This window comes from Strix aluco, chromosome 4 (genome assembly GCF_031877795.1).
Source record: "Strix aluco isolate bStrAlu1 chromosome 4, bStrAlu1.hap1, whole genome shotgun sequence".
Classification (NCBI taxonomy): Eukaryota; Metazoa; Chordata; class Aves; order Strigiformes; family Strigidae; genus Strix; species Strix aluco.
This window is the reverse complement of record NC_133934.1, coordinates 101,273,085-101,297,817: the sequence shown is the minus strand read 5'-3', so window position 1 is coordinate 101,297,817 and position 24,733 is coordinate 101,273,085. Positions and strand designations below refer to the sequence as shown.

At 37.5% G+C, this 24,733-nt stretch overlaps 1 protein-coding gene across 2 annotated transcripts; it reads right to left on the bottom strand.

Annotated features, from left to right (window-relative positions):
* Positions 1–727: 727 nt before the first annotated feature.
* On the bottom strand, positions 728–24,112 carry G2E3 (G2/M-phase specific E3 ubiquitin protein ligase). Of its 2 annotated transcripts, none has more exons than XM_074824544.1 (16): positions 23,996–24,112; positions 21,598–21,653; positions 20,468–20,565; positions 18,363–18,464; positions 17,665–17,789; positions 15,893–16,058; positions 15,089–15,195; positions 13,911–14,027; positions 12,478–12,602; positions 12,242–12,374; positions 11,446–11,571; positions 10,015–10,325; positions 9,152–9,333; positions 8,820–8,992; positions 6,350–6,549; positions 728–5,780 (listed from the first exon to the last, which is right to left on the bottom strand). In XM_074824544.1, exons 2-16 carry the CDS (start codon positions 21,632–21,634, stop codon positions 5,548–5,550), a joined length of 2,235 nt encoding a protein of 744 aa, XP_074680645.1. In that variant the 5' UTR covers positions 21,635–21,653; positions 23,996–24,112; the 3' UTR covers positions 728–5,547. The 2 variants fall into 2 exon arrangements, with proteins under 2 accessions (XP_074680645.1, XP_074680644.1); XM_074824543.1 differs by lacking the exon at positions 23,996–24,112 and adding an exon at positions 23,372–23,604.
* Between the last annotated feature and the right edge of the window lie 621 nt (positions 24,113–24,733).

The following is a 24,733-nucleotide window of genomic DNA, read 5'->3' as shown; positions in this document are numbered from 1 at the left end:
GCAGCCGCGGCCCAGCTCGGCCCTCTCCCAGCTCCGAGCTCTCCGCGCCCCGCCTGGCCGCAGCGCGGGGAAAGGCGGTGCCTCCTGCCCGGAGGCAGCCCCGGGGAGCCCTAGGACCAGGCCCCCTTCGTGAGGGAGCGGTAATTAAGTGCAGCTTATGATTTAAAATTTGGGCTTGTTCTTTTCCCCAGCTGAGAACAAAAGAAGAGGTTGAGATCTTTCAGAGACCAGGGGGGTGCTCTTTTCCACCTTTTCTCCCCCCAGGAAAAAGTCTCATTAAAGTATTTTTGCTCTCCTCTCAGACAATTTTCAAGAAGAGATAACTGAAACACTCCATGGAAGATCGCTTAAATGCAACCAGGGCAGCTCCGAGGTGCTTAGTTTAACTACCCGAAAAGGACTGATGTTGCAAAACCAGGCAGCTACCTACAAAGTCAGTCATCAAGTTTTAGTGAGTTACTGAAAAGGAAAATAGTGCAAGTTTGCTTGCGTCTGCCTCTGGTAGCATACACCAACATGCAGGCCGCCTTCAGCTCTCCATGTCTTTACAGCTGTGCCCTTACAGAAGTCCTACAGTGGGAAGGAAGAGCCCTGCTCACCCTAACTCAGTTTTGGATACAAAGGTATCTGGCTAAAACATGCTATAAATGTATATAAAGGTGCATATAGCTACACACATGAAGCTACCCATTAAATCACTAAAATAAAAACACTGAAAAAAGTTGCATCTTTATTCCAACAGAAATTTAACCCTTTATTGCACTTTGAACATATACATGACAGTTATTTCCCGTATTTCAACACTGATGCTACACCTGTCAAGAGTAATGTTGCTTGAAGATGCAACATTTCAGGCACTGATCCTGCAGTTCAAGTTAGAACTAAAACTATTTACAAAATTATAATTTCTTGTGTAATATTCTAATTACCATAAGTTTAAAAAACATTGTTTATGCAATACAAAAATCAGAAGATTGCGTTTTTACAAACATTAATATTTTGACAATTTTCTGTATAGAAGGTTTGACGTTTCAGAAGTTTTTGCATTTTAATTTTTCTTGTATCCAACTAGCAATTCACAGAATCACAGAAGTGTCTAGGTTGGAAAAGACCTCGAAGATCATCCAGTCCAACCATTAACCTAACACTGACAGTTCCCAACTACACCATATCCCTCAGCACTATGTCAACCCGACTCTTAAACACCTCCAGGCATGGGGACTACACCACTGCCCTGGGCAGCCCATTCCAACCTCTAACAACCCGTTCTGTAAAGAAATGCTTCCTAATATCCAGTCTAAACCTTCCCTGGTGCAACTTGAGGCCATTACCTCTTGTCCTATCGCTTATTATTCGGTTAAAGAGACTCATCCCCAGCTGTCTGCAACCTCCTTTCAGGTAGTTGTAGAGGGCGATGAGGTCTCCCCTCAGCCTCCTCTTCTCCAGACTAAACAACCCCAGTTCCCTCAGCCACTCCTCGTATGACATGTGCTCTAGGCCCTTCACCAGCTCCGTTGCCCTTCTCTGGACCCGCTCGAGTAATTCAATGTCCTTTTTGTAGTGAGGGGCCCAAAACTGAACACAGTAATAGAGGTGAGGCCTCACCAGTGCCGAGTACAGGGGTAAGATCACTTCCCTGTCCCTGCTGGCCACGCTATTGCTGATACAAGCCAGGATACCATTGGAACCAGTAAAGCTTGAGTTTTAAAATGCTTTACCATATAATACAGAATCAAGATAAACTTCACAAGCATATTTCATAGCCTTCAGAAGTTGCATTTCCTTCTATTTGATACTATTTTTGATACTATTTTCAAAACGCACATGCAGAATGTGTGTATTAACGACTAATACTCTGCTCTACATTTTAAATACACCTCTCAAAATCTTCAAGTCTTCCAATCACAAGACTGAACATCTTAATGAAAAGTCAAAGCTGCAGCACATGATGATTTAGGCCCTAAATAGAAATTTATAGTGATTTCTTCTCCTTTTGAGCATATTTCACTCATAAACCAGTTAAAAATGCTAGCAGCTTTTTCTAGTAAGCATCCTTTACATGGGTGAAAGCAAGTCACAGAAATTTCTTATCCCTTCATTTTTCAAACATCAATCTAAAAATACTTGAGGGTTTTTTTTTAAAGTTGTATGTGCTTTACTAAGGAGACCATACTAATTAATACTAATCTATTATTGCTTACTAGAAAATGATCACTCTAGAAATTAAATAGCTTATTTGATGTGCTAATTCCAGATGGAATTAGCTTGGGTGGATGGAAGCTTAGGGTTTGATGCAGAAACTGTGGGGTGAAGTTCTTTGGCCAAACACACAGTCAAAGAGGACTGCACTAGTTCTCCTGCGGTCCTGATGACAAATCTTATAGAAGATGTAACTTCTATAAAAATGTATTTAATACATAACAGCTAATGTATATGCAATTACTCTCCTTGTGTTACAGAAATACTGAAAGTAAGCAACTTCCCTAATTTCCAGATGTGCCTCAAATTAAAAGTTTATGTAAAATGAAAACTACCTGCTAATATTGCACTTCAGTGACTTGCTACAGCAATTAAAAACCTGATGGTCATCATAGCTACAGAAATTGCTCTTAAGGTTTCCAGACAAGAGACCTTTCTATGTTTTGATGGACTGGAAGTCAGCTTATTCAATGGAATTTTAATGAATGTTAGAATAAATTTAAGATTGGGCTATGTAAATAAATGCTGAAAATAAGCAGAAGAGAGGAAGTTCCTCTCCATAGTAGCACTTCTTCGGAATACAACTTGAATATATCAAGGATTATGTTAGAATGTCTAGATAGAGTTGATCGAACCAACAAGAAAGGAAAGATAACTTGTCCTGAATGTGTTACACATCAGTATTAGAAAATGGGAACAAGTTCAGTGTAAGAAAAATCTTTCCAACCAATATTAGACTAGAGGATTTTATGAATTCCATGCTTTGATAATTCAAAACTAATAAGCAATAAAAGGTATGAACCCTATTTTTCTCTCAGACACTTTTTGAAGCATTATATTCACACTACCTTATTATTTCTTTCTCCATTGAAGGTTTTAAAATGCAGTTTATTTAGTTCCAAGTTCTAAACCATTTCCCTTGCCATTGCAGGTACCAGAAGTCCAAGAATTGTCCTTTAAAATTATCCACACTGCTTGCTATAAGGTCTGTACTGACCATACAGAAAAATATTATAGAAGACATTTATCTCTAACTAGGCAAGAAAAACGAATACTGCACTGGGTACACCACTCATTTTTAAAGTATAACACCCTGTGTGCAGGAGACTCATTGCTATATTTTAAAAATAAGAACATACACCGTGAATCCTTATTATGCAAATAAATTTTCAATAAGCCACATTCCTTATAATGGTAACAGACCATTCTGAAAGGTAAGAATATAAGGAAGTTACTGGCAGTGCAACATTCAAAAACTACGCAAAGACAACAAACATGGAATATTATTGGAGAAAAAAAAATCAGGAGAGAATGAGAAAATGCTTAGTATATAAGTAAGTCAGATGATGTTCTCCAAGAGCTCCTACATTTATTTTAAAGGAGACTTTAATATGCTTTTGGCTCAGAACCAGAAAAACACCACTAGCCCTGTCTTAATTTCAAATATTCTTAAATTTTTAATGGCAAGACTTTGATTAGATTGTTTTAGCTATTTGAAAGTAGTGAGAAATGCCTGATCTAAGTTTTGCACAATAACGTACTTACAGACTTTGAAATTTAAAAAATTAAAAAGAAATGGCATACACGCTTTTGTTACCCAATGATGGAAATAGGACCGTATTGAAGAAGATTAGCACCTCTCCCAAGATCAAGAAAGGAAGAGAAGCTGTAGCAGTTTAAGAAAGATTTCAAAATACCTGCATATTGTAAAATGAACTGTACAATTTAAATACCCAACTGCGTCTTTGTCTTTAACCTTTTATAGCATGGTCTCAAATTTAGGGAGTCTTGACTGCCACTTCCACAGTTCTTGAGTTGCAGTACACTGCTATTTAATTAGCATTTAGTAATACAATTTGTTAATTAGAGGAATACTTGCAATGAACCATAAACCAGAACCTGAAACAAGATTACTTTGCTTTTTTTTTTTTTTTAGAAGCACCTATCCATTTACAATTTAACTGTGGATGTACTTTCTTGCCAAGGCATTCAAAAGTAAATGCTATAAAGTAAACTGCTTGTATTTTCAATTAAAACCAAGATATTTTGATTAAAAAAGTGTATGATTACTTTTCAGTAAGAATGGAGATATATATGGATATACACACATGTATATCTACCTATATATATATCTATAGCACAACCTACGTTTGGGACATAGTATAGATGGTCAAACTGACAGGGGGTAAATAGTAATTTCAAAAGAGACACCTGCATGTATTTAAAAAACCTGTACTTAATCGTCCTTTTAGTTTCATAGTTTTAGTATTAGTAACATTAACGTTTTACAGTATAGTAATTTCACTACTGATCTTTTATAGCTTAATGGTATTTATATAAATATTACAGAATTGAAATATATTTTATACAGTTGAAGTTGCTCAGAACGCACCTACATGTGAACATGAAGAGTTTAAGAATGAAAGCTAGAAAAGTGTCAGGCACTGACAAGCTTGACGGTAGACTGCCTTAAGTTTAACAAATAGTTTTAGTGCACATTCCTATGAAAATACTGACTTCCATGGAAGATGAAGCAACATGTTCTAATGAGCAACAAATTCTTATACTTTCATACTCAACAACATTAAATCTAACTCTCATATTTTATTTTGAAAGACCACTTATTGTTGCATATTCAAGAATTCTAGTTTTTACTATTTTGGCTATATGGATAATTAGAAACTAACACTTAACAGTAGAATGCAGAAATGTGTGCAAATGTCAAAGATTTTGTTCAAACAACAGAAACTCAAGTTCAACCAGATTTTGTTCTTGCACCTTATTATTTTGCCTAGGTTTTCTTCAGACCTTAATTATATTTAATGCACTAACCTCAATAACCATAAAACTCCCAAGTTTCTTAGCTTTCATAGGTTTATATGAATCATCAATATAAAAACAAATTACTGAAAAACATATACATGGAACAACTGAAGAACTGCATCACAGTTTTACTCGAGACAAAGCTCTACATCAAAATGTACCCGATTTGACTTTGATAAATAAGTTACTTAAGTATGTAATACAATCAACATACTTACCTGTGGGATAAAGCTACAATGTTACAGAGTTTGGTAACATTTCCTAAGTGTCTACAGCAAAAGTAGACATTTAAAGTACTTCTGCAAGAGACTCAAAGCCAACTTCAAACAGGAAGACGATTCAACAGATAAAGTGTTTTCATTTGAAGATTGTTTTCCATCTACAAAATTACTACTTTTAGCATACCTTTTGGGGAAAAGTGAGAAAAGCTGAGAGCATGCTGTCCAAAAATACAGTAGCGATTTGCAAGCAGACGTTCCTGCAGAAAACTGAAGCTTCCAACATCCAGTTCAGCAGCAAAAGTATTTATTCTCTTTCAACTCTTAGTGTGTTTCTGATGGTGACCTCCATTTTATTTTTAAACTGCTCATATGACTTTGTTATAGGGAGCTCTAAGCAATTAAGGAGTCGCTTTCCAACAGGATACCTTATATGCAAAAATTTAATAGTAGGTTCAGGATCAAAACCAACAGGAGGTATAGAAAAAGAGCCTGTTACGAAGAGCAGAATATCCTCCAATGTCACTACAGACTCACCACCTAAAAAAGTAGAATTAGGTTGCATCATTTATTGCCTGTTACCCATAAACTGTTATCCTGCATGTTAAGGAAACATAAGATTAATATGCCAAATAAGAAAAATTTTAGCAAGAAAACCCCACTTGGGTTAGTTCTGAAAAATTTTTAATTGTGTAGAAATAAACAAGTCTTCTGCAAGAGGAGACCACTGTTTTCTATCTTTGTGAGACATACACTATCTAATAAGTTCACAGCAAAGCTGAAGAGAGGTAATGAAAAGATTTTTCTGTACCATTCAGGTGTTTTGTTTTGTTTTTTTTTTTTTTTAAAAAAAAAACAACCCTCACAGGAGTTCTAGTACCAATCTTTCAGATATTTACCCCTCTCAAGTTTGGTTATAATTGGGCAACAGTTTCAGAAATTATAATTAGTAAGGAAGAAGGAACAATTAGGAACTGACAGGGACCGCAAAACCTTCCTTTATCAACCGCACTGAACTCTAAAAACCAAACCTTGTACGTATACCAACAGCTAAATACCCTGAACAGGGAAGGGAGAAAAGAGAAAAAGAAATTACAGAAATTACTTACTTTCCACATCTTGCAAATAACCCATCCAAAAATTAGCAGTTCTACTTTTATTTACATCTGATGAGGAATGGATTGTAAAGAGATCACAAATGGTTTCTGCTGAGAGTCTTTCAGGTTTGTGGCATAATATACTAGAGAATGCCTCTGGATGCATTTGCATTTTCTCTAGCACACCAAGAGTTTTCAAACCTTGCCTAAAACTAGGAGGAAAAAAAAAAAAGAGTAAGCATGCATCAGAAAGCCAGTAGGTAACTAACTCTACTCTGCATTTTATAAAGCTGTAAGACTGGACATAAAGTTTCCCCATCTGTAGTCTCCAAGTCTTATGAACACGGTGTAAATAGTAGTTCCATTTTATTTTAATCTCGGAAAATGTGTTTAATTCTCATTTTAACAATCTAAGTGTTTCTGCAGAGATTTTTGGGCAGATGAAAGAAATACCAGCAATATGTAGAAATTAACTTTATTTCCTGGTACTTGACTGTATAAGCATGGTTTACTTATAATTTTTCTCTAAGAACATACTGAATTTCCTTCTTATAAACATCCCTTTAGAAAACACAGTTTAAATTCCTTGTCCCTACGCAAAATGAGGTGTTTTAAAAGATAGCCTTCACTTGGTTTCTGCAGTCTGCATGTGTTTACATGCCATTATTTCTCCCTGTGGCAAATGCAGGCAAGAGTATCCTGGGCCACATTAGGAACTGTGGTGGCAGCAGGTCAAGGAAGGTGATCCTTTCCCTCTGCTCTGCACTGGCAAAGCCACACTTGGAGTGCTATGTCCAGTTCTGGACTAGCCAGTACAAGAGATACGGACACACTGGAGAGAGCCCAACAGAGGACCACTAGGATGCTTAAGGGACTGGAGCATAACGCTATGAGGAAAGGCTGAGAGAGCTGGGACTGTTCAGCCTGAAGAATCTCAATGTGTAGAAGTATCTGAAGGGAGTTTCCAAAGAATTTGGAGCCAGGCTCATTCCAGCATTGCCCAGTGATAGGACCAGAGGCAGTGGGCACAAATCGAAACACAGGAGGTTTCATCTGAACATCAGGTAACACTTCTTTACTGTGACAGTGACTGAGTACTGGCACAGGTTGCCCAGAGAGGTTCTAGAGTCTCCATCCTTGGAGTTATTCAAAAGCTGTCTAGACACAGTCCTGGGCAACTGGTTCTAGGTGGCCAGGCTTGAGCAGGGGGTGGTGAACAAATGACTTCCAGAAGTCCCCTTCAATGTACACACCAATCTGATGCTGTGATTTAATATTTTTTTTTTTTTAAAATAGCTCTGCAGGTTGAAAAAAATTTCACTACTTACTGTGTACTGGATAAGAACATTTCAAGCAACCAGCTTTACAATTTAACCACCATGGTAAATCAGGATTAAAGTTTTACTTAAGTTGTTTTCTTAGATCTCAATAGGCCAAACCAGTAAAGTTCAGAATAAACATGTTGAAAATGTACCGTGGTGTAGACCATTAACAGCTAAAGTGACTAACTCACTACTTTTAGTCCTTGATATTGACAAGCAAATTCTTGTTCGGTTCACTTTTGCACACTTTAAGCCCACCTCCAAAAACACACAAACCCCACATTTTGCCATAAACAAACACATTACTTACTACCTTTCACCTTTTAATTGTTTTAAAATATGGTATAGATTGGTCAAATATGCCATAGAGGGCCTTGACTGAAAGACTAACTACTTTCAACTTTGTTAAAAAAATACTTGCATTCAAAATTAGTTTTCATAGCTCTTGGAGATTCAGTTGATTCAAATTTGTCAAAGATAACACCATAAATGTATAAAGTGTAAATCCAACTATACTTGTTGGAAAAATTAGCATCCAATGCCTTTTTACTGAGCAGATGAAGAATGCAAATTTGAAGTAAGGTCAGAGACCAATCAAAATATAGTCAACTGCTGCAACTTTCCCAGCTATTTGAAGTCATCGCTACCTCATGGAAACACCAATGCAATGCTTACATTTTAAGCAGGCCAATTTACACTTATGCACGTTATTGCCCTCCTAATGGCACACAGAAACTCCCTAATTAGAACTCTGGAAAATTCATTTAAATTCTAAATGTACATTTAACACTTCTAAAATTTAAAGATTCTAAATCTGAGCAATTCTGAATTCAAAATGAACATAAGCTAGAGAAATTTTGTAGTGCAAAGGTCTGTCATACTATAGTTTACAACTGTCAATATGCCGCTCTCTTCATAGAGCTGAAAAAGGAATGTGACCAAGGAGAAGTGGAACGGAGCAGATATGTAGAGAAATAATGTCAATCTTTCAGTTTAACTAACTAGTTAACAGTTGCTGCTTAATCCACTGAAAATTACAGTACATTTCATTGGTTTAAATGGAGAATAAGTAAGAACATGTTAAAGTTAGTTTTAGCAACATATTAGTATTTCAGTGAGGAAAATATCCAGGAAGTTTGAAAACTCAAAACAAAACAAACCTTTCTAATGGCGAAATAATTCTCTTGATTACATGATGGAACAATATGTCATTCACCAGCATATTCTTATCACACAAAGATGTTATAGGTCTTAAACATCCAGCAGCAGCAAGGAATTCATAACAGCTGTGTATTGTAGACTGTAGGCTGGACAGACTATTTGCATGTTTTATCTGTATCAGAAGATAAAAGTTAGGAATCTGTTTACTATGTGTGTGTATATATAAGAATAAGCTTCTTAATTTGAACTAAAGTTATATTCAATAAGCCCTTCTTTAATCTCCAAATATAGTCTTAAACAAGAATTTGCCAGTAAGTTTAGTTTTATTTACCATTTTTATTGTTTGTGCTACATCAACATCAGCAACATCTTCCAGTGCCGGCTTCACGTTCTCTGGACCATAGACAAGACAACTGAACAGTGTTTTGGAAAAGAAACCAGGAGATGGGCCACCGTGAACCAGAGAAACTGCCATCATTTTACCAGCTTCAAAATAAAGATCCTCTTTTACGGCTGCAAATGAAAAAAAAAAATATATTTACTATATATGCATAAAAATAATGCATAAAAAAAGATGCTCTTTTTTTAATAGAAAATCTCATAATGCAATTCCTTCTTACTTCAGGAGATGCAACAAATTAGGTTTGCCATCTCCTGCTGGTTGAAACAGTAAGACCAGTAATTTTTTTTACACAGGAGTACCATATTCTTTTACTCCAACTCTTCAGCCACTATCAAGGTTTGGGAGGAAATGTAACATCCTCTTCCACTTTGTACCCAATGCACATTTAATTCTGATGCATAAGAACTCAAAGAAGCTAACTTTGGATTTTTACAGAGCATACTATCAGAGATAATGTTATAGAAATTTGAGGAAAAGAAAATATGTAACAGAAAGTGAGTCAGGAAGAATGAAATTCACTTGTAGAGAACAAATACATTAATTAAAAAGTTCCAAGTCTAATTATATGCTGCAATTTTTCCTTGCTTGTCATCAACTCTTCCAACTAAACCCAATTTTTTTGTTATTACAACTCTGCACCCCTTTAGAATTGAGAAACAAAAAAAATTTAAAAAACCCAGTTTCTATCCATCAGGACTATAATTGTGAACTGACAATCAGGCTGGCTGAAGTTTTAAAAACCTTTCAAGTTAAACAGTTCTAATGCATTTTTGAACAAAGCATTTAATTACCGTCAAAATCAAGGGACAAGTTCTTTGCAGAAGAGCCCTCAAACAATGATGAATTCTGAAGGTGAAGCATTAATAACTGGAAGAAATGGTGTTTTGATGCAGCAGAAGTATCTGTCTTTGACCTATTTTTGAAGTTTGTGAACTTTATTTCAATGGTGTTTGTAGGACTGAAGTTGCGCTGTCTAAATCCTTTTAAAGCACTATTCCAGATATTTTCTGCATTGATGTAAAGCCTTGAAGTTTTTGTATTAACTTGTAGATTTAACTCTTTCAGTATATTAGAAGCTTCCCTTCTTTGTTTTCTTAAATGCCTACAAGAAAATTGCATGTATTTTCAGGTGAAATCTACGATTCATAATTAGCAACAGTTATACAGGAAAGATCCTAAAAATCTATTAAGAAAAACACCTCTTTAAACACTTTGGTACATTTAGGTATTACCCAAATTATATCAGCAAAACATGTGGTTTCAAACTGCAACTGTAGTGGCAAATTTTAAAGTACCTCTAAGAAATAAAAGAGAGGTAGAAATAGTTACATTCGCATAAAACTAATGGTTATTTTCTTAATTCAATTATACCAACAGTGCCAAACAATTCTCACACCATCATTCTACATTTGAACAATGTGAAACAAGTGAGAAATTGATGAGTTTACCATGTTTGTGTTAAAGATGCTTTGCAATCAAATTAGAATACACTGTCAACTATTCACTAATATTTAATCAGTCACTATAATCAAAAATACATTTGAGAAATGTGTTATATTTTTTAAAATTAGAACTGCAACAAATCTAAATAAGACTCCTTCTTTATTTTCTAATTTGCAAGCAAAACAATTTCAAGTACCCTACCTACTAGAAGTAATTAATTCCCTCTTAATTTTTAGCACACATTACAGGTGGAATTCATAAATTAAGTATTTACAAAACACAGAATTTTATATCTTTAAACTGAATTAAAACATGTATTAAAACATGTTATTTTACCACTGATTTTAGTATAACCATGAACTATTCCTTTGGTACAAATCCAAAAACATTAAAAATTCAGGACATGTCTAATTTGGAGAAAGTAATTAGGACTCTTTTCAATCCCCCTTTTCTAAAGAATGGCTAGCCATTCAGTAAGGACAAATATGCATTCCTGGGTTTTGATCCCCTCACTACCTAACCTAAAAATTCTCAATATCATTCTTTTTTCCTAACCCCCCTCTAGCATTCAGAAACAGCAGAAGCCTTTATCAAGTTATGACTTCAGCTCTACAGTGTACTCAATTCAGTTCTTCCAGTGACTATGTATACACACACAAATATATGCATATATAGCCACTATATATATATACACACAGACACACATCATGTTCTGTAAGAAATATGGTATAAAGCTATGTCCTGAATTACTCTTCAATGTAAGAAAAAGAGGAAAATACTTTTTCCTCAGGCACCAGTTTCTGTCTGACATCAGTGGAGATAAGGACATCATCACTCTGTTGGATGCTGGAAGTTCTAGGTGTGTGCAGGGCGATGAGTTGTTCTGACACATTCTCTTTGGTGATCTATAAGCCAAAACAGTATTTTAAGAGTAGATACAACTGAAGAATGCATAAACACAGCAATATAATTTCCCCCTATTTCAGTACTGAATCTCATTTGTATGTTCATTTACATGAAAACCATCAGTGCCTGAACTACAATTTTAAAGTAATAATTCAGTATTTTATTATGTGGTGGTTTTAGAATCTGTTTTTAGTTGCATCCCATACATGAGATGGAAGTCCCAACTGATACAATAAGTAAAAACTAGAAATATTAGTTTTTATAGACTTGAAAAGTTTTTATTACAGCAGAGGAAAACATTATTTATATAAATACCTCTAAGCTAGATTTCTAGCACACTATTAACATGAAAAAAAATAGGATAAGCAACCGTAACTTTGTTTTGCCATTTGTACATTCAAAGTTAAGTTGTTAATATTCCTTTTACAAGGATCTAATTTTATCAAACTAAAAACTGGTTTACATGCCACCAAATGCAAATAGCGATAGCAAATTTACAGAGTTCATGGCTTACTCAGAAAACTTCAATCACTAAACTTTACTCGAACTTTATTCAACTTGTAATTAAGTGTAAGAAGTTTCTCCTACAGAATAAGCTATCACCTCCTCATCTTTAAATACTCTTTTACGTTATAATCAGTTTCTGCTTGAAAACAGAAAGTTACACACTGGAGAAGAAAACTGCGTTGAGATCCCGGTGACTGCCGAGGGTACTTTGGAGGTGGCTCTTCCAGCAAACAAGTTGTACCATCTGTCTTTTCAGAGGTAGCCAAAGAACGCTTTTTCTGTTTGCTGTAGTTTCCTGTATGATTAAATTATATTAATACAGTGAATTTGCTCGCTGTAAAATACAGAGTATTAGAATTTATCATTTTTAGAAGTCACTGTCACATCCATATCTTTACCTGATTTTGCAAAGATACTTCTGCATTCCGTGCACTCCCAGTTTTGCTCCCGTGACTTCATAGATGAACAGGCCAAATGAGTTCCACGGGAGCCACAACACTGACAACGCTTTATTTCCCATTTACTAAAATTAAAAACTTATGAATTTAGAATTAGACAGAAGAATGAAGCTAGTTAAAACAAAGAATATTCAACAGTAAGTGTAATCCAGACCCTAAACTAACAAAGCCTAATTGTATCAGTCTGGTAGGACTGTATATAATCAAAAGAAACTTTCTTCAGACAAAATGTACTCACAATTCCTGACTGCAGCAAGGAAAAAAAAGCTCCCACATTCCAGAACCTTGTATTGAAAGAGGCTATGAGTTAGTATGCTCCCCTGCCTTGAAGTCAATAGCTTGCAGCCCATATTTTCTCCTCACATTACTAGATAGCAACATCCTCTGTATTTTTTCATTCAGCTTTTCCAAATGGTAAATTTTTTAAAGGATCATATCTGATTATTCTTACACATTCAGAATAAGACACTTCATTAATGACAGTGTTCAAGTTTGTTAGGTTTTTGTCTGGATTTCTGCAATTTTGCTTAAACATACAATGGAACAATGTGACTGATATTAGTTCAAATATTGGAAGCTTGAGGTACAACTCTTAAAGGCAAAGTAAATCCTGAGGTGCTCACATACCATAAATGAACCAAGCAATGTTTGGTCAAATCTGAACAATGCCTACAGGGAGTAACCTACCACAGTACTACAGAAACAAGTCTTCAAAGTAGAGGCTCTGACAGCTTTGAGTATAGTCATGCCAGTGGAAGACATAAATTTCAGAAGCAACACAAATAAAGCAACAAGTAATGCAGAAAATGAACTTGTTAATCAAAAATCAACCAAGTAGAGCAGAACACTACGTATAGTAGAGTGAACATTATATGATCACTCAAACCTCTCAAACTATCAGCAATATTCTAGCTACCATTTGCATACAGAGGGATAGCTTGCAGACTGATTTTAGTTAATTTTCAGCTAAGTCTAGTACGTTAATGAATTTCTTGTAAAGGTATTAAGTATTCTAACAATTACTGAATTCTTGAATTAAGCTCTGAAAGATACACGACATTAGTTTAGGCACGTGCTATTCTACATGTGGATGTACAAATTCTACTTCAGCTCTGTATCACATGAGAATAAGGACAAGATAACTGATAATCAATTGGTTTGGTTTTCTTGGCTTTTACAACATTATTGAGAAAATTAGTATTGAGATGTTATTATAGGGAGTAAAATAAACATTTTATTTGAACACGGTATCTTGGCTTGAAATTAAAACCTGATGCTGAAAAGTATTGAAGCATTTAAATACAGAAAAAAACCCCGAACACCCCAAAGTACTATTCCATCCTAGGTTACACCTTCCTGCAAAAGTGTCATACCTATCGGGTTCATTATAGTCTCTTCCTTTCTTGCAGAGACATCTTTTAATATCACAGTGTTGATAACATTGCAGTAGTTCTTGATATGCATTCTCTTCAAGTTCCCAAGATGCATCCCTATAAACAAGCCAGAAGATCTGTTATCACAGCTGTATTTCTGATTGTTTAAATGGGTTACTCTGTCTTTGGAAAAGATATATGTAATAACCACATGAAGATATTTCAATCATGTAACGTTCCATGCAACAACTAGACAACTGAGAGGGGGAAGAAAAAAGTCTAGGAACAAAAATAATACTATAAAATATACAGATATTTTCTTGTGTACAGTTACTTTGTTTAAAGTATTTATTATTTTTTCATATGACCTCAGTGCATGTTTGCTCTGTTTCATACTATCCCGCTTTCTCTCACAGCAGACATGGATATTTGCTTTGTCAGTCTACTCAAGTCACCGCTGAAAACAGTCTCATGAAAAGTAAGTCAGAATTTTTCAGACTGGTATGGAAAAGCTCATCAAGTATTTTAACTCTTCTTCCTCTCCAAAATCTTGAGCTTCTGTCTCTGGATGGAATTAATAGTAGTCTCTGAAGAGACTAATAGTTATTAAAGAATACTACTTCTAACAAAGAAACATCATTCTGATGTTTGTCTTATTTTGGACCCCATCAAACGGTAGCAACTTATGAAAAACAGGTCAGAATTTTAGAAGCAGTTGTTATACTAAACATATCCTTAGCAATCCCTTGGGAGAAGACAGAAGCTGTATGACTGAGTAATCAGTCAATTATAATACTGTCTGGACAGAAATTCAGATAATTGAAAAACCTGGGCACAGAAAATGCACTTCTCAGCAACCTCTATGTTTATGCAAAATTACTGTATTTAAGAAGTGTTTTGATCTTTTAAATAGGTCCCTGGTTGAATCATGGCATTAAAAGTTACTTTTCAGAGCCTCCTCCATTATGTTTGAGATTACTAATTTGGCCTTTGACAATTTTTATGCATAACTAAAAGGAAACAGGCTACTCTTTACCAAACCAAATAATTCTACCATTGAAGGCAGAACTGAGGTTTCACATGATAATAGATGCAGTTCTATAGAATAAATAAAAAAATGGTTTTAACACCCTATCAAAGTTTTTTATAAAAGAGTGATTAGTTACAAAATTACTTACTTTTCTGGAATATGTATGCCCATTCTCAACATTTCTTTCTGAAATTTGTCCTTGTTATTACATACTGTGCACCTAAAGAAAAATATCCCAGCACTCAAAGCTTGATACTGCATCAAGAAAAAAAAAACACACACAACAAAAAAACCAAACCAATTATTGAATTACTACCATCCTTAGGATGCCAATAAATAATGCCTTAATATCTATAACCATTACATTCATGTATATTGTTCTGACCCGGATGTTAAAGCTGACATCAATCATAATGTCCCTTGATATTGAAGCAAACGGTGAGCATTTTCTCTTCCTTTAAAGGACAAGAGCTCACATGCTAGAATCAGGTTTATAAACAAAAGCACAATCCTTTTCAGTCAACCTCTCCAGATCTAGAATGAGTTTACAAAAATAACCTTATAACTTTTTCTAGCTCTGGACTTAGGCAAAGATAAATGACATCTTTAGCATTTAGATTCTGCACATAATGACTTGCAAAGTGGCAACTACCTAGGCTGGACTTCAGTTCCTAAAAATAACTAAAGGCATGAAGTGTAACACACATGCAGAAACATGGGGGGGAATTAATATTTTTTTTTTAAAAAAAACAAAAAACCTTCTTGTAAGACACTAGTCTCCAAAACACAATTTTAGCATTGTCCTTCAAACCTAATGTATTTCTGTACCTACTGCCTACTTAACCCTAAGCAATTTTACAGAATTTTAAAGAACTGTTCCATTATTTTTAAACACAACAGAAATGCAATCTCCATGGATGAAAAGAGAAAAGAAAGGGAGAACCTGTGTTACCTGCAAGCATTCTCGATGAAACCAAGCATTTTTACAGCAAGGACTTTTCAATACAGTGTACACTGGAAGCTGTTCAACCAAATCCAGGCATATCGTACACTGTGATGTTCCTCTAGATTCTTTGTCTGGAAACTTTTGGACTGGTCTATGTTCCCAACAGTAAGATCTAAAAATAATAATTTGAGGTTCCCTTGTCAAAACAACATTTTAAGAACCTTCATCATAAAATTTGAAGATAGTAAAATTAATTTGCTACTCGATCTGTTTTCCATGAATAAACACTGTGCAACAAGCTAAAAAGGCAGACACACGCTAGTTTTGGCTGGGATAGAGTCAATATTTTCTTCATAGTAGCTTGCATGGTACTGTGTTTTGGATTTGCGATGAAAACAGCATTGATAACACAAGGATGTTCTAGTTATTGCTGAGTGGTGCTTACACATCGTCAAGGCTTTGTTTCTCACCCCACCAGTGAGGAGGCTGGGGGTGTACAAGAAGCTGGGATGGGACCCAGCCAGGACAGCTGACCCCAACTGACCAAAGGGATATGCCATATCATGATGTCAAGCTCAGCAATAAAACTGGGGGAAGGAGGAGGAAGGGCAGATGTTCGGAGTTGTGCCATTTGTCTTCCCAAGTAACTGTTACACATGATGAAGCCCTGCTTTCCTGGAAACAGCTGAACATCTGCCTGCTGATGGGAAGTGGTAAATGAATCCCTTATTTTGCTTTGCTTGCGCATGCAGCTGTTGCTTTACCTATTAAATTGTCTTTATCTCAACCCACAAGTTTTCTCACTGTTACCCTTCCGATTCTCTCCCCATCCCACTGCAGGTAGCGAGCAAGCGGCTGTATGGTGATGTGCTGCCTATCAGGGTTAAACCACAACACACATGTAAACAAATTATGTATCTAACAGAGCAAGTCAATAGAGCAATAGTAGGAAAGAAGCATGCTGCCAACTGATGTTCTGTAAATTACAGAGATCATATATCCCCTTTCTCTCAAAACTTCTTTTGGTCCAAATAATGAATTTCCTGTCCTCAGAACCCCAAGCTCTTCCTATATTTCAGTGTCACCATGATGTTAAAGGAACAATTTTGAGTTTGCATATTGATTCTACAGAGTCTAGGTAGCATGATAAATTTTATAATTTAGAACATTTTCAAAGAAGTAAGACAGCCAAGAACTCCAGCTCTAGAAGAAACCTCTCTGAAAATGCATTATTTTCAAACGTGCTTGACTGAATAGAAGTCATTTATTTAAGAAGTTAATGTGCCTGCCAGACTTCAGTCTACCCACCCTACAAACTCAGTTCACAACAGGCAGAATAAAGCTGTTCTCAAATACACTCAAGAGTATTTTGACTACAGCCAAGATGCTGGACAGATGAGAGTAAAAGAAAATAAAGTGTTTAGACGTTTGATATTAAACACGTTTCTCCTACAGTCCACCTCTAATACAAAAAGACAAACAAAAGACCAAATCCAACCACTCTGCAGTTTATTTCAGTTTAGGATTTAATGCTCAATTTTATAAACAAATTATAAATAAATTATATCTTTAAAAGTGTCAAGAATTTAGTTTATAGGTACTAGGTATGCAATAAAACTGCTTGGCCTTTATGCTTTCCACAAATCAGATATTTTTTGTTAGATAATCTGGATGTCATTTATAATTAACAGCCTATCCAATGACAACCCATGAAAAAACAAATCACCTCCTGTATAAATATAATGAAAATGAAAAAGCAACAAAACGCCAGAACTTACCTGAAGTCTTCCATGAACTGAAAAATACATTCCTTTTGTATTCCACAAGGAAAATGGTAACTTCGTTTGCATTTGGGAGCTACACATCCAATTGAGGCACCCTTTTTCTTACAGATATTACATTTCTAAAAATAATTCATTGTAGAAATAACAGACTATTAACTAAAGTCCAAGTAAAATTATAAATTTTCTATTGGTTTAACTCCTGTAAAACGTGTAACAGGATATCAGCCAATAGCTTGTAACTGTGACAAGACTATTGTGTTTCAGCTCTATTTCAAAGAGTAAAGATACTCAGCTATTTCACAGACTTTGATTATGTATTGTTTTATATGCATGTGACATGTAAGCCAAAATACAAGTTATTTTACCCATACCTATACTTTAGTTACATCTATAAAATTATATGTCAGCTTGAAGCACAGCATGAGGGATTATGCACATGTAATTTGCTCTTACTCATTTATCTGCAACATAGCCAGGAAATAAAAATTTTAGCAAATTTCTGTATGTTTTATTGTCCCTTGTGGCTTCCATGAACCCAATATACTTGTTAATTAAATGTAAAATTCAGATGCTTGAATGGGCTCAGCACACTGCCCACTGGAGAAACAAAACAAACCCCACCGGCAATACTAAGACAACTTGAAAGTTACTTTTTTTCCCCCCCTTGTAAATATCAAAGACTTAATTCTTACCAGTTTTGCAGCTCTATTTACTTCTTTTCTGATATCTGTGATTAAGAATCCATCTACACCTTCATCTTCTTCCCCTCTCTGCCAAATGCCACTTGACATCAACTATGAAAACAAATTAAGTATTTTAAAACATCCACCTACCTAAAGATTTAAAATTACCTATACTGCATTTGTCAGGTAAGAGAGAAGCTTAGTTTAACAAAGCTTGTGTGCAAACATTTTAATGATTAAAAAACAGATCCAAAACTTCTATATATTTTTGTCTGATAAGACACAATAGGGAATAGTAACCAGTAACATGAAAGTATTTCACAGCATCGAAGTCTTCTAATACTGCAGAGCCCAAGGTGGTGTATTTTACCTTCCACTTTGAAGTATACAGACTATTTAGATAATTGTCAAACAATTACTTGCAGCATATAAAGCTTCAGAGGAAGTAAAATTAAATTAGTTTTGTTAATGTGAATGACATTTGCGCTGTGGAGATAATGAAGCACAGTAGGAAGTATATGTACTGAAGTGCAACCTAAGGGGAAAAGTAATTCACTTTAGAGAGTTAAATAAAAACAGAATTGAGTAACTGGGCAAGTCAGAAGAGCCTGATGATAATTTAGAGTTACTTAGTAAGGCAGTTACATCACAAACTTCAAATAACTAAATAGTTTCATAACTTGATGCCTCCTATATTCTTTACAATCCCATTTTATAGTTCTCATTTCAGAATTTCAACACAGCACCAGTAAGAGTTTTATCAATATTTTAGTCAAACAAACGTAAAATTTTACACCAAAACCAATTAAGAATGTATTTTTTTTTTAAATGTGAGACATTTGGCAAAGAAAAATGAAACTGCACCACTAACTGGCCTCTTTCTAGAACTCTTTTATATAATATTCACTATATTTAAGTAAAATCACATGGGGTTTTTGTTTTTGTTTTTGTTTTTTTTTTTTTTTTAAAAAGCAGGGACCAAAACTTAAAAGATGACTGTAGCAAGCTCATCACAGTAAAATATCTTATAAATCATAAGGCTCAGTGTTGCAAGCATGCCCTTGCCTAGCTGTTCTGCTCCATCAGGAAAGGACTTTTTCCTATCATTTCATGTGGCCTTATGAATGAAACAAAATTATCACAAAGACCTAAATTTCCTCTCAGCTGCTTTATTTAGAAAAAAAAATAGTTCTATCTTTATGTAACTTCAGAAAACCTCCACTCTGCCTAGTCTTTAAAGGATTCAATATCCAACCTATTAAGCCATCTGTAATCAACACAATCTTTAAAGAACTGGTTGAAAAAACAAACAAAACCCCCAAACTGTTCCTGATAATTTCGAGCCTGTTTTTTTAAACCTGGGAAACAATTTCAAACTGTATTTATTAACAAATAAAAAAAAATTTTTTTGAAGTACTCATTATTTTAAAAACCTGCAAAAATTTAGAGTTTGAAAGGTAGCTTAAGCATACCTTTAAGAATATGATTCTTGGGAAGCGTCAACTGTAGTTTATATCCATAGCTTTGTTCAAATTATAAGCTTTTAGTGATCTATTTTTATTTATCACTAAATAGTGATACCGTAGCTGTATCTGATCAGTAGTGTACATATTACTAATCTGAAAAATAGGACTATTCCTCAAGTGTTACAGTGTCCTGTGTAATGTCAGACAATAACTCACATCCAGACAAGAACTAATGAGAAATAAGAAGAGCGACAACTTTTCTCTAATTTTCCCCCAAAGGGTGGAATTTTCACATTCTAAATTTTGGAACACAACTTCTCTTATAGAAGCAAGTATGTAGGTGCAATCTATTCCCTTTCTCTTAGCATGTACCTTCATTGCTATGATAGGTCAGGAGAAATAACTAATTCATTTAAATGGATTTTGAACAGAATTTAGCTTTGAAAAAGGCTTGTTGGGATTTATTTATTTCATCTGATGCACCTGACAAGTACAAGCCTTCAAGGCTACAAGTTTAAGCTGACAGTTCAAGCTTTACAACAACAAAAATGGAAAATGTCACAACAACTATTTAATACTTGTTGCCCTTTTATTTTAACTTTTTTTAGTTACAACAAACAACCTTGAAAATCAATAGCACATACTTACCAAACAGTAATAATGAACAGTGAGATCGTATTCCACATAGGTCCTTTTTTCTCCATACTTTTCAGGGCAGTCATCTGTCCGTCCACAGAGAACACAGACTAAAATATAGAATCATGTTTTTAGTCGCAGGGAATGTACTGGAATTACTATGGATCAGCTGTAGAGCAGTAACTTTCATCTCTTTTAATTACATGCATCTTGAAGTAGATTCCTGGATGAAGAACAGTAGATACCCCTCTCTCCTTAATGTTGAATTCCATAGTAAATATAGAAGAGGGTACTATTTGTTCCTTCTCTAGTTCCTAAAAAGAAAATACTTCACCAGTTCCACCTGTCTGCTGATTCAGGAGAGGACTATCACCCAAGTGATATTCACTAGCTGATTGTGTTCCTAACTGAAATGTTCTTCCCAAAACACCCAAAGATAATTATCAAATGGCCAAGTGTCCAGGTGCATGTGAAGTGTCATCTAATTGTTCTCAGTACTGTACATAAAGACATCACCATTAGAATCCATGAAGCAACTTAACTGTTTCATTGTATACCTATGTGATAACCTTTGTGAAAGCATATGAATGGTACCCTGACTGTATCAAGTCATATGCTACCAGTGCTTTTAAAGGAGTGCTAGTTTCAAAACATTCAAGGATTTGAGACAACATTGGAGTCAACTAAAACCTTGAGGACTTCCCCATTTCTGCAGTTCCTAGCCCACTAACATACTTCCACAGACATTTAATATCTTCCCCTCAATTCTCAAGAGATATATAAGACACATTTTCAATATTCTAACATCAAGAACAGTCATAGTAGTGATGAGACTAGACGTACTGCTTCAGCCTAAGAAAATCTTGAATGATACATCTCAAACACAGTTGTGTGTGATTTGACAGCTGAATTCCCAAGGTTACTTTCTTAAAACATCTGCAGAAATGACTGTTTCTAAGCATTCCAATTACAGCAAACAAATCCAAGGAAGTTTACAAGTTATTTCTTATTCATTCCCTGCAACAAGTGGTTCCAACACAATTTGATTACTGAAAATCCACCTGTTCTTTAAGCCCAAATAAATTGATATTGTATATGCAGATTAAAGATTTCTGTAACTATTTAATAAAAACCTTACTTACATGGACTTTGAATGTCAAAGTTATTGTTTTTACTCATCCTGAGTTCTTCTAGCAGTCTGTCATGAAAAATAAATGAGGTGTTAAATACATCTAGCGCATTAATAATGACCATTATATATGGCTTTTACATTTTATTTTCAATTAAAAAAACCCCCAAACTCAGTAAAGTATAAACAGGATCAAGAACAAAAGAATATTATAATTCAAGTGTTATTGTGAGAGATAGGGGTTTGGGAAGCAGGATGCAAGTGTTTAGAAAAAAATATTCCCAGACCAATGAAACATGTAGCAACTTTTAACTATTTCCCCAAACTATCAAACAAGATACTTTATTTTCAAAAGAGAAAATAAACAAGTCCAATGCAACAGCTAGTTATGTATAGACTTAATTGTACAGAAGAGTTTGCATAAACATCAAAAATAATGATCCAAGGACAACCAAGGAAGCAGTAGCAACTCCTGTTCAAATAAAGATTGTATTAACATGAGGAACTTGGAAGAAAAAAATTAACTGGGTAGAATAATGATATAACTATGAAGATAGTCCCCATTGTTTGGAGAAAATGCAGGATCCTGGCCTTGTCAAAGAAATCCTCATCTAAGACCAAAAAAAAAGAAAAGTGAGGAATCCAAAACAGGGACATGCATACATGGGAATTTACACCATTTAGAGCTGTCTTTTACATTCTAGAGTGGAGAGCAATTTATTTAGAAACACTAACCTAACCCACATGTCCTTCAGACATCGCATGCCCCTAAAAATTAGATCCCCAAGATACATTAACCCGGGGGCAGCGGGACGGAGCCCTCGCTGCGTGCCGCACCATGCGCCCTAGCCCACCCGGGCGGGAAACAGACAAACGTTTCTTCAGGGCAGCACTAAGAGGATTGTTCTTTCTCTAGTGCAAAGTAGAACCCCTGTAGGAACATATCTGTAGATCTTTGACTTGCCTTCCCTTCGGAAGCTGAAGAAAGCATGACGGAAGTTTTTCAAGACGAGGACGGCGGGCGCTGGCGTGCGGACCCGGGCGCGACGCAGCAGCCGGCGGCCCCGGCCCGCCGCGGGGGCAGGGAGCGGCCGGCCAGCACCCCCGCGTCCCAGCAGGGACCCCGGCAGGCTCCGAGCTGCCGGAGCTTTGCTATTTACAGCTTAGATGGCCGCCAGGTACGCGCTTCAGGGACAAACCTCCGGCTAATCCAAACTATTGCAAGTAAAGCACTGCAGCCATTTTACTGGAGTACGTTTCCCTGGCTCCAGCAAAACAGAAAAAAAAAATCGCGGCTCTCCCCCCATCACCCACATTCCTTCCTGTTTTCTCAAACTCCTTCAGGGAAACGAACCTGGAGTTCAAATTTGCAAGTTAAAAGACAGGCGAGAACAACCATTGAGGGTCCCTGCGCCAGTCCCACAGGGCTCTGTACAGGAACAAAGCAATTCCGTGTCCATTTGCAGACAGGAACACGTTATCATCCACTGTTTATAAAAAAGACCCGTAAACAAAAAGTATCTACTTTGCCTAAATAGGCTAAAAAAATCCTCCTCAGAGCCGATATTTAAGTTTTGCTAAGTTCTATAACTCTTCACTGCTCTAGAACGTAAGTTGTGTTAATTTAAGAGTTTTTAAACGAGAGGATGGGAAAAAAAACAAAGCAACCCCAAGAGGCACGGTTTCAGGTACGCGTTTTCCTTAGCGTGCGAACAAAGGAACCCTCCCAGATCCCGTCCGTCCATGTTGCGTGTCCCGAATTTAATACGAGAGGGTCTCCCGCTCACCTCGCGGGTTGTAACACGACGCCGTGTCCCGACAGCAGCCCGCCCCTCGGCAACCACCACCCGGGCGGGGGCCGGCGACTCCCGCCAGCTCCGAGGAGCCCCCGCCACCGGTCAGGTGCCCACCCGCTGTCCGGGCCTCACGCGGGTTCAGCCACGACACCCGAGCGGCGTCTCTCCGAAGGGCACAACGGCCGCGGCAGCTTCCGAGGCAGAAGCCCCCCGACCAGCCCCAGCCCCAAGCCCCGTCCCGCCTCCCTCGCGCGGCGGCACTCGGCGAGTCCCCGCGGGACGCCGCTCGCCTCCCGCTAGTGTCCTCCGGCAGCGGGAAGATTCCCTCTTAGATGAGCGATTCCGCTGCCTGCTGCCTCCACGCGGGCGGCGGGAGACAGGCACCTCCTGCTCCCCAGAGCACGGACAGGGAAGCTGTTGCACGCTGCTCCCCCGCCCGGCTCCCCCGGCCGAGAAGCGGGGGCTCCCCTCTCCCCGGCCACGGCGACTTAAGCTGCCCCTTCGGCGACTGAACGCCCCACCCGCCCCTCGTGAGGCGGCACTCGCGTCCTTACCCCCTGGCTCAGCCAAGGCCAGAGAAGCGCAAACCCTCAGCCCCCTCGGGGCGTTACTCACCCGAAGGCAGCCCCGCCAACAACGCACCCGGGCAGCGCGGCGCCGCTGGCGGTAACCGACAGACAATTCAAACGCCAACATCCGCCGCCCTCCCGGAAGCGGGGCGCCCGCACCCCCGCTCCGCCCACCGCCGCGCCGCCATCCGTTGCATCGGCGCTCGGCCACCTGCGCCGGGCGCGCCGCCTCGCCTCCGCGGGGGGAGACGTGCGATCCTGGAGATCGGCACTCGACTGGGGGGGTCTGACGACGGCGGGTGGTGCCGTGGGGCCGGGCTCAGTGGGCGGGAGCCGTGAGGGGCGGGGCGGTGGGGCCGGTGGGCCGTGCCCTCCCGTGGGGGGCGGTGCTCCCGCCGTCGGTGTGCTGCGGGATTGCCCAGGTTCTGGCGTCGCCGCGCAGAAGCAAAACCCTACAAACGGCTGTGGCTGGGGGGTAACGTGTGGGCAGGCTGGCCTGTGTCCACCGGTAACCTCTCTGTACTGACACGGTGCAGGGCCTTCACAAGCTGTTTACCCTCTGCCCTTGCTAACTGTCATACCAGGCAGCCTTTCCACAATACCCGTGGAGTACTTACCTAAGGAAACAAGTTTTGTTTTTTTTTTTTCGAGAAATCCACTTGAGTTTGTTTATTTTTAAATTACTGTCTTTTGCAGCTTGTTCTCAAGGGGCCTAAACTATCCCACTGTAAGGCTGCGGCACTGAACCGTGTTTCCCATAGGTGATGGGAAACCCATGTGGACA